The sequence below is a fragment of the Podarcis liolepis genome (genome assembly GCF_965112155.1).
Source record: "Podarcis liolepis genome assembly, chromosome: 13".
Classification (NCBI taxonomy): domain Eukaryota; kingdom Metazoa; phylum Chordata; class Lepidosauria; order Squamata; family Lacertidae; genus Podarcis; species Podarcis liolepis.
The window spans coordinates 38,873,471-38,889,569 of record NC_139573.1 but is presented as its reverse complement, the minus strand read 5'-3'; the positions used below and the strand labels follow the sequence as shown (position 1 = coordinate 38,889,569).

General features: G+C 46.3%; 1 protein-coding gene and 1 long non-coding RNA gene across 9 annotated transcripts in view; one reads left to right on the top strand and one right to left on the bottom strand.

Annotated features, from left to right (window-relative positions):
- Positions 1-16,099, top strand: part of SHANK1 (SH3 and multiple ankyrin repeat domains 1) — a 113,179-nt gene that overhangs the window by 25,331 nt on the left and 71,749 nt on the right. For 5 of the 7 annotated variants that reach the window (XR_014518092.1, XR_014518093.1, XM_083469395.1 and 2 more), the window contains exons 2-3: positions 5,653-5,895; positions 12,947-13,150. Coding sequence is in view for 5 of the 7 variants with exons in the window: in XM_083469395.1 (XP_083325521.1) it covers positions 5,686-5,895; positions 12,947-13,150 (414 nt within the window). In the remaining 2 variants the exon portion in view is untranslated. Of the gene's footprint in view, positions 1-5,652; positions 5,896-10,740; positions 10,854-12,946; positions 13,151-16,099 lie in introns of those variants that run through there. The other 2 variants (XM_083469396.1, XM_083469397.1) reach the window with 2 other exon arrangements.
- Positions 1,503-13,222, bottom strand: LOC310690892. Of its 2 annotated transcripts, XR_014518259.1 has the most exons (4): positions 13,145-13,207; positions 6,311-6,448; positions 2,685-2,854; positions 1,503-2,365 (listed from the first exon to the last, which is right to left on the bottom strand). It is a non-coding gene; the product is annotated as an uncharacterized lncRNA (long non-coding RNA). The 2 variants fall into 2 exon arrangements; XR_014518258.1 differs by lacking the exon at positions 6,311-6,448 and having other exon boundaries at positions 13,145-13,222.

Below are 16,099 nucleotides of genomic sequence, written 5' to 3'. Positions count from 1 at the left end.
CCCTTATGGGGAGGACAAATTCTCTAGCAGTGTCTGGAGCAGGAGCTCATACCTCTTCTCCCAGCAACCCATCTGGTCCAGCATCTTGTTCTTACAACGGCCATCAAGAAGCCTATGCAAAGCAGGAACTGAGCTTCACAGCACTCTCCTCTTACTGCCTCCAACAGGGGAGGTGGCTGCTGTGTTGGCAGCCTGGAATATCCAGACCTCGAGTTGTTATGAGACATTGTGGGGTGGGGACAGCAGCCATCAAAAAAGCGTGGGGCAGACAACATTCTGCGAAATAGCCCCCTTCCCCTGGGGGTGGAAGAGGAGGATATACTGATACAGTGGTGCCCTGCAAGACGAATGCCTCGCAAGACGGAAAACCCGCTAGACGAAAGGGTTTTCCGTTTTTGAGCTGCTTCGCAAGACGATTTTCCCTATGGGCTTGCTTTGCAAGACGAAAACGTCTTGCGAGTGTTCTGATTTTTTTCGCTCCCCCCCCCTTTTTCTAAGCCGCTAAGACGCTAATAGCCTTTTAGCCACTAATCCGCTAAGCCTTTAATAGCCGCTAAGCCTTTAATAGCCGCTAAACCGCTAATAGCGCTAATCCGCTAATCTGCTAATAGGGTTGCTTCGCAAGACGAAAAAACCGCTAGACAAAGAGACTCGCGGAACGGATTAATTTCGTCTTGCGAGGCACCACTGTAAATGTCTTCAGAGAAAAATATCTTCCAGCGGAGCTCTAAGCAAGCTCAGCTTCTTAGAAAACAGAATTCTGCAGCCAGTGGCACTCTAATTTCTCTCTGTTCCTGCATAATCACAGTCTCATGCTCTGTGTATGATGACAGACCCTCAAGTGTCCCTAATTTCCAGGAACAGTCCCAGATTTACAGAAGCCGTCTAGGTTTCTGATTTGATCCCGGAATGACCCGCTTTTCCTTCGGACGTCCCTATTTTCATCAGAGAAAGGTTGGAGGGTATGGAGTTATGCAACCCCCGACCCAAGGAGATAAATAGCTATACCACCTTTAGAAGACATCTGAAGGCAGTCCTGTATGGGGAAGTTTTTAAAAAATGTTTAATGCTTTATTATGTTTTTATATACCGTATTTGTCGCTCTATAAGACGCACCAGACCACAAGACGCACCTAGTTTTTGGAGGAGGAAAACAAGAAAAAATATATTCTGAATCTCAGAAGCCAGAACAGCAAGAGGGATCACTGTGCAGTGAAAGCAGCAATCCCTCTTGCTGTTCTGGCTTCTGTGATAGCTGCGCAGCCTGCATTCGCTCCATAAGACGCACACACATTTCCCCTTACTTTTTAGGAGGGGAAAAGTGAGTCTTACAGAGCAAAAAGTACGGTATGTTGGAAGCTGCTCAGAATGGCTGGGGCCACCCAGTTAGATGGGCAGGATATAAATAATAAAATCATTATCATTATCATTATCATTATCATTATCATTATCATTATCATTATCATTATTATTGAATAGGGTGCCCCTAGCTTCATTGGAGAAATGTTGGAGGGTATGCAGTGGTCTCTCTTTTCCAAGAGACTTGACACTTCTGTGTTGTCTGCCTGCCTGCCTGTCTTTACGTGTAGTCTCACACATAACAGTGACACATTACAGTAATGGTAACACTTGAGGTGTTACACAAGTGTTATATATGCACACATTTTACTACCCTTGTGCTAATACCATTTAACACCATCGTTATTAACTTCCATCTGGAGTATTTACAGTATCAAACATCTCGCAAAATGTCCTGTTTTACACAAGAGACTTGGGGTGCCCTGGACTTGCACATTTGAACCAGATCTGTGTTGAGTCCATGTCTACATTTACAGCATTTTAGCAAATCTAGTTTCAACCTGCTTTACAAAAGAGAGAGAGAGAGAGAAGAGGATACTCCCAAGTATTTTAAATAAGGTCTATCCCGGGCCTGTCATGTGCTGGGTCAGATCCGCACCCTTATGCCACTTTAACAGTCATGAGGGATCCTGAGAACTGTGCTGGGAATTATAGCACGGTGAGGTTAGTGCCTTTAATGAGCCACAGTTCCCAGGTGAAAGCCATGATGCTATTTTGTCATTTTAGTTTTTGCCTGCTGAAGTGGTGCTTTTTCCATTTTCAATGCCTGCTTTGAACAGATTTTTGCGGGACGTACTGAGCCATGAAAGGGAACATGAACCATTTCCGAGGTGGACTCTGAGTTCCTACTGAAAAAGCCAGCTTGTATTAATTTCAAAATGGGCCAGATGTTTGTGTGAATTGCCCTCTGATCTCATTGACTTGGCTTCCTGGGGATTTTCTTCTTCTTCTGGCATTCTTGATGTTTCCAAGGACCTATCTTTAGTTATGGCGTTATTCGATGATTCTGAGGAAGAGGGATAAATTCTATGAGAACTTTGTGGTAATACAGATGGATGGATCAGTCTTTTTCCATTTTACGTAGGTTTTGTGTGCATTCAATCACAATTCTTCTCTATTTCATTTTTTGTGGATTTTTAAAATAAAAGTGCATTTAACAATTGTATACAATTTCTGCTAAAATACACATTTTGTGTGCTTTCTACGCTTTCCCCCAGAATATGCATTTTTACATGGATTTGCATGCATATATACACATTTATGTGCATATATTTGAGCGGAAAAACAAGCTGTTACCTAACACACACACACACACCCATCACTACCTCCAATAAGACAATCCCAATCTGGAACCAGTGCAGAGAAGACTTCATTAGACTTGGTCGGTATGGGGCTGGTTGCCTTTGTGTTGAGTGTGGGGTCAAGCAGTGGTCAGCCAAGCTCTTCACTGTGGCATCAGGCGGCAAGGTTAGCAGGTCCAAACAAAAGAACCTGACTTTGCAAAAATTTGAAGAAGTGTACAGTCAATTTGATACCTGAGTTCCAACCCATGTAGGTTGGTTTGCTTTAAAATGCTGACTAAGCAAAAAAAAACTATTCCGCCACTTTAGAGTTGGACCTTGAGTATGTTACCAAACAAGGGATATCTCTCTCTCTAGTTGCAACTGATGCCAGAATTAGTTTCATTTCCACAGAGAAGATATGGGGAGCTACATCATACCAGGACAGACCACTGGCCCATGTAACCTGCTATTGTCTACACTGGCAGTAGATCTTAAGCAGAGAGTCTTTTACATCAGTTACTACCCACGATCCTGGTGGCAGACAGGGCAGGGATCCCTGGCTCATGCCGCCTCCATATCATGTGCCCAGGACTATGGCACCTCTGGCCCTCCCCACACCACACCCCTGCTCCTCCTGCCCCACCGCCCACAGTATCTGCCTGGCTGCGATAATATCTAGCAAATGAAATTGGAGGTGTCAGGGGGTTCAGAGCAAATGGTGTCCTTTAGGGCTAATTATAGGCCCTTTTGGCAGGTGCCGAAAGTGGGGCAGGCGTCCCAGGGCTGTTCTGCTTTCTGGGACGTCGTGTGCTGTTTGCACACAGATTGCTTGGGCCCTGGGGCCGGCTGGAAACTGGGACACGGAGCATGAAAAGTCAGTGAAGGAGATTGGGGTGGAGGTGGTTGGGGCGGAAGGGAACATTCGGCCGGCATGCGGAGCAAGGACCTGAAGCGAGGGATCTCCGCCTTGCACGTCTTGTGGAGGAAATACAGAGACAGGGAACTGGGAAAGTGGGGGGGGGGGGGGACAAGATCCGACAGACATGCAGAAATTAAAAGGGAAAAGTGGGCAGGAGGAGTGAGAGAATGGAAGCACTGGGCAAGCGAAGAGGGAGAATGTGCATGTTATTCAGGGCATTTCCAGGCATTTGCCATTTTGGGGAGGGATTCCCAAAAGACTGGATTTTTTCGTGATAAAGGAAGCAGCGGGAGAATGCCTCGGAAAGTGCGTCACCGCACTTGCTTTGATGACCCATCACCTAACCTCCCGCAGATAAATCAGAATGAAGGCATATTAAGCAGCCAACGTTGTCTAAGCTCCCTGAAAATAAATCAGAATGGATGCTCAATAAGCAGCTCATCTGGAAGCATCATGCAGGCATGTATGCATGCAAATCATTCCGATCGTGTGCCACTAAGGACCCATTTGGGAGCATGTTAAAAGAAGTGTTTTGCCTGTCAAAGCATCGCACACTATGACCCAGTGGCGCTAAACCAAACCGTGCCTAAGTGTGACCCCACATACCACTATGCTTCTCTGCTGCTGCTGCTGCTGCTGCTGCTATGGTACCTGGCACATTACATATTAACCTAGGTTCATGGTTTGCCACTTACATACAAACCACAAGCCTTGGCAACAGCTTATGGTTGGGAGTAAGACAAACCATGAGCCTATCTTCAGATGTAACACTAACCATGGTTTGTTTGGATGTGACAAACCATGGCTTAGCACAGGTAGCGCAGCAGCAGAACAGGGAGAGGAGCAAAGCGGCTGGGATTTTTCCTGTGAGTACCCACACGGTCACACATTCACACTTAGCCATGGTTTAGTTTAGAGTCATGTGCGAACTGGGTCATTACCTCAATAATCATGCTCCGGAAGTAGGAGGGGGAAGCAGGTGACTGTGCACGGATTGAAAAACGAAGCTCACAAAGTCTCTGTGTTCCTCCCTGCGCACAAGTTAGTCTCCCCATCTCTCTCTTCGTTGTTATGTTCCCCGGGGTTCTTGCCACATCTGTACTGGAATGAATCCTGGTTTCAATGCAGATCAAGGCAAGCTACCTGTCAGTAAGTGTTCCAGGGATTCAGAGCTAATAAGCCAAAGGCTGATGTAGGAAACATGACCCCCTCCTTCCTCTTAACACCGATCCCTGGTACGATAGTGTGGTGGGGTGGGTGGTGAAATTAGATTCCAGCTAGGGTTGCCAACTGTCCTGTATAATACAGGATTGTCCTGTATTCCCATGTAAAGTGCTACATCCTGTATTGATAAGGTTTTGTCCTGTATTTCCCTCTCTGTGCCAGGTTAGGGATCCTCTCCCAATGCATGTTTTTGAAAGGGGTTGTGAAAGGTCATTTATTTAAGCGCTGGGTAGCCAAGCACAGACAGTGTGTGTGTGTGTGTGTGTGTGTGTGTGAGAGAGAGAGAGAGAGAGAGAGAGAGAGAGAGAGAGAGAGAGAGATTCCAGAGGGGCCATCCTGTGAGGCTCCAATAGATTGTAATGGATTGCTTTGAACTCACTTCATCACCAGATGAAACAACAGAACAAAGATTCTGGACTAGATTTGTCTGCACGCCTTAGTGTGTCTTTGTTTTGTGTCGGTATAGCAGAGAAAGCAAGAGAAGGGATGCCTCATTTTTGCTTGACTTGCCTGTCAGCCTTGGTTTGTGTGTGAGAGTGTGTGTGTGTGCACATTTGGGTCTGTGCCCGCTTGCTCAGTATGCATTATTCAAAGGCCATATTTCTGTATCTGAATACGTGTGTGTTAGGAGATCACATCTTGGCAGAGCAGTGCTGTAGAGGCCATCCCTGTCCCCTTACCACTACGGACATAAAAAGAGATCTGTTGGATCAGGCCTGTGGTCTGTCTTACCAGCATCCTGTTATAACCATGGCCAAACCAGATGCCTTTGGGGAGCCCAGAAGGAAGACAAGCGGCTACACATCTCTTATAATGCTCCTCCACGGAGGTAACCTTTAATCTCTTTCTCTTTCCCCACCCCTGCAGTGCAGCCAGTGATGGTGCCCAGCGCCCCCGACGATGCCCCAGAGCCCCGAATCAAGTGCGGAGGAGGAGGAGCACCTCTCCCAGTGCCCCGAGGGGGAGTCGGGCTCGGAGACCTCCCGCGAGGGGCCCAGCCCACCGGCCAGCCCCGCTAACCCTGACCACAGTCGCTCCATGTCGGTACCCGAGGACGCACACTTCAGTATGATGGTCTTCCGAATTGGCATTCCTGACCTGCACCAGACGGTGAGGAACCAAAGAGGGGACGGAGTGCGGGAGAGGCATGGAAGCTCACCTGTGCCCAGGTGCATGCTGAGGTGTAGCGGGAGGCAAGTGTGGAGGATATTTTGTGTGTTTTTAAAGAATCTAGCCAAGTTCTATATTGAGCGTTGGGGAGAAATTCCGACCCACTGAAGACAAGAGCGAGAGGCGATGTCGAGTTACCGGTTTCAAAATTAATTTTTGCCGTCTCTACCCCACCATCCCTATCTGATACTCTTTTGTGTTTTGTGGCGTAATTCTAGCCATCTAGATGGTTACGATGAACTTAGGAATCGGCCTTAAACTGGGTCAGACGGTCTATCATGCTCAGTATTGTCTACACTGACTCACAGCAGCTCTCTGCAGTTTCGTAAGGGACTCCCATCTTTCTCAGCCCTACCTGCAGATGCCCAGAATTGGACCTGGAACCTTCTGCATGAAATTTTCGGTGCTCCGCCACTCAGCTATGGCCCTTTCATAGGAATAGTAATAGTGCCATCTATAGGTGCTGTACCAAGTTTGAGGGCTGGTCTCTGCCCTGAGGGGTTACAAGAAGGAAAATGGAAGCAGATTATGCAGGGTTGGCACGATCAGGCAGTCCCTGCTCCTCCTCTTCACAGCTGCAGTCTGCTTGCTTGTTCAGCTACCTCTTGCTCTGGCTGCCCAGATAAGAGTGGCATATAAGTAGATGCCACTATCTGTTTGCTCCTTGGCTCTCTGCCTGGCAGGGATGCAGGTGGCAGCAGAGATGAGGAAGAGAAGGGGGAGCAGTTTGTGATAATGGCAGCATGGAGTTAGACTCACTGGGAGGGAACGGGGCAGAAGGTCTTGCACAAGGCTCTCCAAAACCTGGAGCCAACACTGAGAATATGTTGTCGTTCTTGCACAAGGCTCTCCAAAACCTGGAGCCAACACTGAGAATATGTTGTCGTTTCAGTTACGTGTACTTAGGGTTAGGTATCGAAGAGCAAGGATGAGAGACATGTGGGTCATCCCAATATGTTTTAAAGTGGCCTCCGAGATGTTGTTGAACATCAGCCCCCAATGGGATGTCAGGACTTGTACTTCAGCAATATCCAGAAGGCCACAGGTTCTCCACATCTGTTGTAGAGTATGGTGATGAGGCAGTTGGGCAGGATTTTACCAAATCGTTTCAGTAATCGGGTAGATTTCCTCTGATACAGGGCTCCTTGTTTCCTCCTTTCCCCTGCGCCTCAGATGGACATGATATAATGCGTAGCGTGGGTTGCTCAAGGAGGGAACCGGTTAAATGGGCAGAGAGTTTTGTGGACAGGGATGTGTGTTCCTTGATTCTGCAATGCTGCCCAGGAAGGTCTGTGGCTGATGGACAAATAAAAGTGGGGCTTCCCTTCTTGGCTGGGCTCCACACACCCCACCACCACCACCACCTCAGTCCCTAGAGGGGTAATTAATGCAGAATTGGATTCATCCTTAGCTCAGCACTAAAGGGAACTTATTCCTTCCTCACTTCATTAGCAATAAAACCAGGACACTCAGCAACACACACACACACATACATACAGACATTGCCACCAGCACCAGTCCTTTTATCCAGCAACCCTTTGATTTGGAGAGCCATCTGCAGACCTAGGCGAAGTGTTTTTTCCCTGCCCCCCCCTTTCCCTTTCCCCCCGCGTGCCATTAGGGTCCTTGCAAGGCTGCACAGCCACTCCCTGGGCACCCCAGAGGTCTCGCTGCCTGTGTACATGCCTACTTCATCTCACTCGGCGATGATTCCATTTGTATCACACCTTTCCTCCAAGGAGGTCAAAATGGCGCGCATGATTCTCTCCCCCTGTTTATCCTCACAACAACCCCTATGATTGATGTATGATTAGGCTGGGAGACAGTGTGCTTAATGGCTGAGTGGGATTTAAACCCTGGTCCAGCTGTCCATCCACTATACCACATTGGCAGAGCACACTGATGTGAGCTTCTCTAACACACAAACACACGCCCCCCCAAAAACACCCCACATACCAGGGTTTATTAGCTTTTTAAATTTGTTTTTATTGCCCCACCCTATTTCAGGGGTTTGTGAGTGAGCCGTAGTATTCTTAAACCCAGAAAGTCCACACTCTATGACTTCCGTATCACCTTGAAAAAATGTGTCTGTGGACCTGGACCTTGAGGTGGTCAAGGACGTCCTGAGTGTTGCTTACTTTTCAGGTGTAGTTTCTACATCCGCTTATTTAACAGGCTAGTCATGAGGTCATAAACTATACTGTTCGTCATTGTGGAAAATGAGTTCCTCACAATGGATACGAAAAGAAAGAAACCTTAAGCAGCTTGGCAACTGAGCAAAGGAAAAATGAAAGGACACGAATTGGCTTTTGAGAACAGCCGCCATTGTATATGCCAGGTCATCCCTTGTGGAAGGGGTCAACATCCCTGGCCCTTCTTTGTGGGAGCTGTACTCCTCTTTGCCCCCCTCCCGTCCTCACAGCCCCCACTACTTCTGGGGTCCATGTTTGTGGGGCTCAATCCCAGAACACATTGAAAAAAACTGAAAAAGGCAAGAGAACTTTTGAGTATATGTGGAACGTCTTTGTCATAAGGCGGTAAACCCACAACCCCACAGTTCTGGGTCTGATGTTGTGTCTTCCTGTACATCTCTTTTGAGAAGTGAACCACTTCTCAAGAGTAACATCCACCCTGGAAGTATAATCTTGCTTCTGCTACTACTGCTGCTGCTGCTAGGCCCAGCGTCAGCACACAGCAGCCTTTGGGAGTTGTCAGGGCACACCACGGCCTCACCCCTGGCTTTTAAAAAGCAACTGGGTGTAGGAGCCACCATTTTGATTTCCCTCAGCATCTCCAACACAGCATTGTTCTGGGGCATTGTGAGAGAGAGCAGCCATCCGCAGCTACCTCTGCCACTGTTACCAAGTGGAGAGAGGGGGCACATCAGAAGACATTTTGCCAAGGGCCTGGTGAAACCTGGAACCAGCCTTGCTGCTGCTGCTGCTGCTGCTGCTGCTAAAGGGTAAATTTTGCCAAATAGAAGAAGATGCACTTCTTGCAACAAATTTGCATTTGCTAATTTACATGCATACATGCACATTTAGAAATAATGACTATACTTTAAATAGCAATGTAATGTTTTTCATTGCAGCAGAGGAGAGACTATGAGCAGGTGACCCATGAATGGCTGCTTAATCGCTCGTCGCTGTGGTGGATGTGCAACTTCATTCCCCCACCCACCGGTCCCCCTCTTTAAGGTTTTTTGTCTTTAAACCAGGCTTGGACTAGATATTATTTCAAAAAAGAAAAAGGAAAAAAAAGAAGGGCTGTCAAATAAAACACCGCTCTCAGCAAAGTAGGACTTATGGCCATACTTCTACAATAAGAACAATGGGCTGTATCCAACTAAGTTTTCCTCTAAGTAGTCCCATTGAAATGAGTGAACTTAAGCTAATGATGTCCAGTGGTAGGACTAGCGCTGGATACGGCCCAATAGTTTATAAACCACCTCAAATATCTATGTGACTACAACTCCCATCACCCCTGACACTGGTTCTGCCATTTAGGGATGATTGGAGTTGTAGTCCGCTGGGGACTCAAGTTTGAGAAACACTGTTCTAGAAGAACACATATCTGTTCTAGATGGTGTTCAGAGTTGGCCCAAGTATTGTACAGATGAAATGCCAGGGACGCCCCCTGTGGCCCCTTATTCCCCTCACAGTCACAATTCCCAGAGCTATTTAACAGCCAGTCCCTCTTCCCAGGGAGCTCTGGGAATTTGTAGTTCTGTGAGGGGAATAGGGGTCTGCTAGCATCTCTTAGCACCCTTCATGAACTACAGTTCCCAGAATTCTTTGGGTAAAGCCATGTCTGTCAAAAGCGGCATGAAAGTACTTTAAATATATAGGGCAGATGGAGCCTTAATGAGAGCTGGCTAAAATAACCTTTAGTCTCGTTCACTTAGCCGTTGCTATTTGAGTCCTCTATTCCTGCATCTTCATATCCACACACACACACCATATATATATATATAACACCACTTCTCCTCTGTGTACACAGTGTTTTGGAGGATGGGGTTTAAAATGTGGATATTACATTAAGCTACTAAAACACCATTGTTGGTTGGTCTCTACACTATTTTGGAGAAGGCCCCCTTTCTTTTTTCTCAGTCCCCACAATAAAACAGCAACACCCAAACCCATAACATTTTACTGATTCTTTAAAGCTGTTCTCCCCCTTCATCTTGGGTCCCATTTCTATTCACAGGGGCAACCATGGAAACCGTTGCTAGAGATCACAAATTGTTGTGACCATGGAAACAGGGATGGAACTGCCACCATGTGTCTGGCTGGTTGTCCCTTCATGACCCCCTCTCCTCTCCCCACTCCCCAAATCTGACCCTGGAAGATGGAGGGGTGAGGGAAGGAGGCAGGGACTGCTAGGGTAGTTGGAAAGAGAGAGTATTGGTGCTAACGTGAGTTGAGAGCCCGGCACCTCCTGGTGCCGTAAAAAGAGCAAAAGGCAGGAACACCAATCCCATTTGAGTCAAATGCATACCCTCCAACATTTCTCCAATACAAACAGGGACATCCTAAAATACCCTCCAACATTTCTCCAGTAAAAACAGGGACGTCCTAAGGAAAAGCGGATCAAATCGGAAACCGACCCATGACTGTGTAAATAAGGAGTTTTTTTCCTGTCTGCTTTATGAGTTTCTTGCAAGAGTACTATGTGTGGGTCCGTTTTGTATAAATATTTTGCCATTCTGGCCCGTTGCACCCTCATTACGGGTACCCGCACGTTTCCTACAGCCGCTGCATGTGGCAGAGGAGGCCATAGGGTGCATGCACCCAGTGACTGGCAGGCGCTGCTGCTGACGGAGCATGCCTGAGACTCAGGGAACCATCCCTTTGGACGTGGCCTGCGCCACGCGCGGCTCAAATGCCCCTGCCGCAAATGTAAATCGGAGTAATCAAGTTGGCATGTTGCGTTCTCAACCTAGCAATTTCCTTGATGGGAAGAGGCGTTGTGTCTTGCCTGCCTGTCAGGATAGGCAGTGACAGCGCATCGGAGATGAAAGAAGAGTACATGTTGCATACTCTTGGTGTTGTATTTTAAATTGCCGTATCCCACCTGGGTGAAGGGCACGATAATAATAATAATAATAATAATAATAATAATACATCCAGAGGCAGTGAGAGGAAGACTTGGGACAACATATACTGTCTATCCCTGTGGTGTTGAACCTCTGGCCTGCGCACCTAATTAGGCCCACCAGGCCTAATTTGGCCGGCAAGGCCCAGCATTCGGCCTATAAGACTGTTTTGGCAAGCCACACCCACCACCCCTACATCTGACATTATATATGTAGGGCATACATGACGTCAGGTGTGGGTCAGCTAAAGACTTGACCAGGGTGAAAGCAGGTTTGCAGGCACCTCAGACACAGTGCATTACAACAGACCCTGCCATTGCTACACACACAAACAGAGAGGCTGCCTACAGATAGGCCCTCTGTCACCATTCTTGTAATTCGTTTTACGATGAAATTCTTGGTAGCTCGATGTCTGTATTACTTCTCAGATTTTGCCTGGAATTCTCTGTTGAGGAATCACTCGAAATTAGGCCTGCCCCAGGCAATAGCTGCAGGAGGCCTGGAGGGACTTTGTCCCCTCAGGGAGACTGCAAGCCCGTAGCCTGGATTTCAGCTTTCAATTAACGGTGCTTTTTGTTTTTCGTTTTTAAAAAGTGCAATCTCTGTCCCTTTCATTTGCGGAGATAAGATGGAAAATACGCAGGCCGCATTCTGCACAACGGTGTGGGAAAACATAATTCTAGTGTTCTACTGGCTGATTAATGCAAAGGCAGCTGGGATGAACAGAAAAGCTCTGATTTTTATTAAGAAGGTTCTTTTAATAAAAAAAATTACAGGGAACATCAGCAACCAGTTACGGGATCTGTTCACAACTACATCCATACCATGCATTTAACAATTATAGGACTTCAACGGTACAGTGGTGCCTCGCAAGATGAAATTAATTTGTTCCGTGAGTCTTTTCGTCTTGCGATGTTTTTCGTCTTGCAAAGCACGGTCCGTCGCAACTGCGCCTCTTCAAGCGGCTTTAAGAAAAAAGCGAACAAACTCGCAAGACGTTTTCGTCTTGCGAAGCAAGCCCATAGGGAAAATCGTCTAGCGAAGCAACGCAAAAACCGAAAACCCTTTCGTCTAGCGAGTTTTTCGTCTTGCGAGGCATTCGTCTTGCGGGGCACCACTGTAATGGAAAGTCCTGGGAACTGTAGTTTGTTCAGGGTGCTGACCGCGCAGAGCTACAGTTCCCAGCTTTAAATATATGATGTGGATGTGAGACGCATAAGATCTGGGAGTGCTGACAGTTACGGTAAATTACCTTTTTAATAGTTTCTCCCCAACATGACTGTTGTTGGAGAGGTGGTCAAAGAGCCCCCTCTCTGTGAACTAAATTAGCTGAGCAAAAGGAATATTCTTGTACAATCTTGTTCTACAATCAAAAAACTGTAAATTTATTAAGCTACCTCTTTTTTAGATCCTGACTCTTCTGTGCTCATTTCCCACATTATGTAATCTTACCACTCCCCCTCCCCGCCCACCATCACAAAATTTATAGCCCAGGATGTAGAAAGATCAGTATTAAAATCCTTTTTTTTTTTCTTTTTAAGCCAGTGTGGCATCGTGATTAGAGTGGTCAAAACCCAGGTCCAAATCCCCTCTCAGCCACTAAGCTTAATGACCTTGATGCCCAAGGATGACCTTGGACAAGTGATCACTCGGTCCGTTGGCTTAGCCTACCACACAGGGTTGTAGCGAGGATAAAATGGGGGGGCAGAATGCTGTAAGCTGCCTTGAGTCCCTTGGAAGAAAGAGAGGATGTGGATAAAGAAACCAGATTTCAAAGGGCCGAAACACTGCTTTAGAGCAAACTCAAAACAAGGTGCCACTTTTGTGCCATTTTGATGCATTCCTTTTGCTCTCAATTCCACCCCTCCCTCTCCCACTGGCCCAAAACCATTTCAGAAATGCCTACGTTTCAACCCTGATGCGGCCATCTGGGTGGCAAAGCAACAGATCCTCTGCACTCTCAATGAAAGCCTCAAGGACGTGCTGAACTATGGGCTTTTCCAGCCAGCCACCAATGGGCGGGATGCCAAATTCCTGGACGAAGAGCGCCTATTGCGCGAGTACCCACAGAGTTTCGAGAAGGGAGTGCCCTACCTGGAGGTAAGTCTGCTGGTCCTACGGCATACTGTAGTCAGAAGGGAGGACTGCCAACAGCAAGGGGGCATTGAGCCTTTGGGAGCCAATATAAAAACAAATAGCCCAGGCCGTGTAAAAGTGTTGCAGAGGAGATGTCAGTGCTATCCCCCGCCCCAATACACACACGCATGCTTTTAAAATGCTTTTCTTTATAAAATATTTCTATTGTACCTTTCAGCCCCTCAAGGCAGCTTACAATGACCAGCTGTATAAATAATACAAAGCAGAGTTAAAAAGCAGAGCCCGCAAAAGTGCTAATATCATTAAGATCAACAGAGGCTCAGACATGATTTGGAAGACTCTGCTAGGAAGATTATTTCCTCTGGGTGCCCCTTCTCCCGCCACAAGACTAGGCAGTGATCATATCATCATTCCCACCCTCTAAAGTTTTTCATCAGTTATGCACCACTGCTGTTGAGAAGCAGTGAGTAATTGCCCAGGTACCTGGGTGAGGAGAAGATCCTATACCTGGGACTATTTGGTCCTGGTTATTAGGCCATGCAGTTCCAGGTTGCAGCAAACCCTTATTTACCAGTCATTGAGCAGCAGGCAGCGGGCAATAGGGAAAGAGCATTTTCTATAATTGCACACAGTCCCAGCTGCCCTTAGATCCCAACTGCCTTAAAATATTATGTTTATTGGGTGTTTAATTTTCTCTTTGCGTTTACACATGAAGCTAAACCATAATTTGCTTTAACCATGGCTTGAGCCACAAGAGTCGTCCCGCAGACAAGAAAAGAAGCCACAGCTTTTTTCTGTAGAACTTGGTTTCTTCTTCAGCTGTCCTTGGCTTCTGTAGCTTGTCAGGCATCTGGAGTGGAATGATCCAACAAACCAAGGTTGTCCATTTTGAACATAACACCAAACCATAGTTAGAACAAGCCACCATTTCTAAACCAATAACAAACCATTGGTTTACATCATGATTTGTTGCTAGAAAGATAAACCATGGTTAATCTACTGAGGTGGGTTCAAGCATTCTAACAAACCACACTTTGACTCAGCAAACCATTGCTTAGCATTATGTGTGAACCAGGCATGTCAGTTGCCTTGTAGGCCTGTTGTCAGGCAATAAGGCAAAATATGACTATTTTAAATAAAAGGGGGAAGCCTTTTACCCAGTTTTTTGAAAGCTGGATGTCTTTCCCGCCAACCTTTATCAGCTTAAATCTGGAGACAGATAATTGTTTTGTTTTAAGATAGTTGGGAGGTAGAGGGAAGATAGTGAAAACTGGTATGATAGACCCATTGCAACATATAGTAGAAACAGTCATTTTTATTTATTTTTGTTTTAGTCCCTCGGTAATCTTTGACCAAACGGGTCTTGCAAGTTTTGGAAACTACAAAAACATGCCAGACCTGTTTGATCAGAAATAATGGTGGATAAGCAAATACACTTTGTAAGTAGCTCTGTCCCTCTACCATCCACTCTCTGGAAAAACACCAACAAAATCCCAACAGATATTCCTGGTGCTTCTCTTCCATGATGGGTTCTTCTCTCAATCACCATGAGATTTCATGACAATAGTACAGGCAATATTTTTCAAGTAACTGCATTCATAACACATGCAAATACTCATTGGTCATTAGAAATAATAATAATAATAATAATAATGAGGATGAGGATGATGTTTGTGAAATAAAGAGTGACAAATTTGAATTAAATGTGCCACAGCAAAAGAACGTGGGAATGTTAATTGCATGTCCCTAGTTGGAAGGACCCTAGATTTGTAATCTAGATTTGTAGGCTACAGGAAGGACATATACTAATTTTGGAGGACGGACTATGACTATACCTTACATGCAGAGGGTCTTGCATTCAATCCTTGAATTCTCCAGTTTAAAAGAGTCAGGTGTTGGTAATATGAACAATCCCTGTCTGAGTACCTGAAGACCACTGTTGGTCAGAGTAGCCCTTTTCAAGGGGTTCTTTGTTTGGGGCAAACTGCAGGCACTGAGGACCCACTTTGGGAGGCAAAGGGTAAAAGCTCCTTTTGCCCCCCCCCCCCACACCAGGTTTGATTCAGATAAAAACTCCAGGCCTACAATCTGCCACTTTCCCGTCTTCCTCTTTAAGCTAGGAACTCTAAAGGAGAAGGTCAAGTAGGAGAGCCTGAGGGACCAGATGGGACCAAAGTCCCGTTAAGGGTTGTGTCTAATGTTAGTTACACTCGTAGTAGACCCGGTGAAACTAATGGACACAATTAAGTTAGAATCATAGAGTTGGAAGGGACCCTGAGGGTCATCTAGTCCAACCCCCTGCAATACAGGAATACGCAGCTGTCCCATACAGGGATCAAACCTGCAAGCTTGGTGTTATCAGCATGACGCTTTAGCCAACCAGGCCATCAACTGAGGTCCATTAATTTCAGTGCATCTACCCTGATGGACCCAACGCATGATGTATATAGCAAAATTGTCTGTTTCATGAGTGCATAGCCACACATCAAGGATACCTATCAATACATCAACTCTGAATAAAAACATGTGGTGAGTTGGATCCAGAAGTTAGTGAAGCTGGAGTCGCCGCCGCCCCACCCCGCTGAAATCAACGAGACTTTGTAATGACTAATCTATCCCATTGATTTCAAATGAAACTGAAGAATGACTTGCTGCCTCTGGATCTGCCCCAGTATGCATTCAGTATAAAACCTAAGATTAGCAATGATGAAACCATAGGCTTGCATTCTAAATATATAGACTCATATGAGGCAAAGGAAGGTGTGGGGGGAGCAACACAGAGAGAGATGAATCCAGCGAATTAGAGAAGGCTTGAAAAAATAGATATGTCTCGAGGCACTACTTGAAGAGTGGGAGGTACTGAATCATACAGATATCTGGAGTTGACATTCTTCTTCCAGATCTATAGAAGTTAAATCTGTGGTTGCGTGGAGGGCCAGACACATTGGGCAG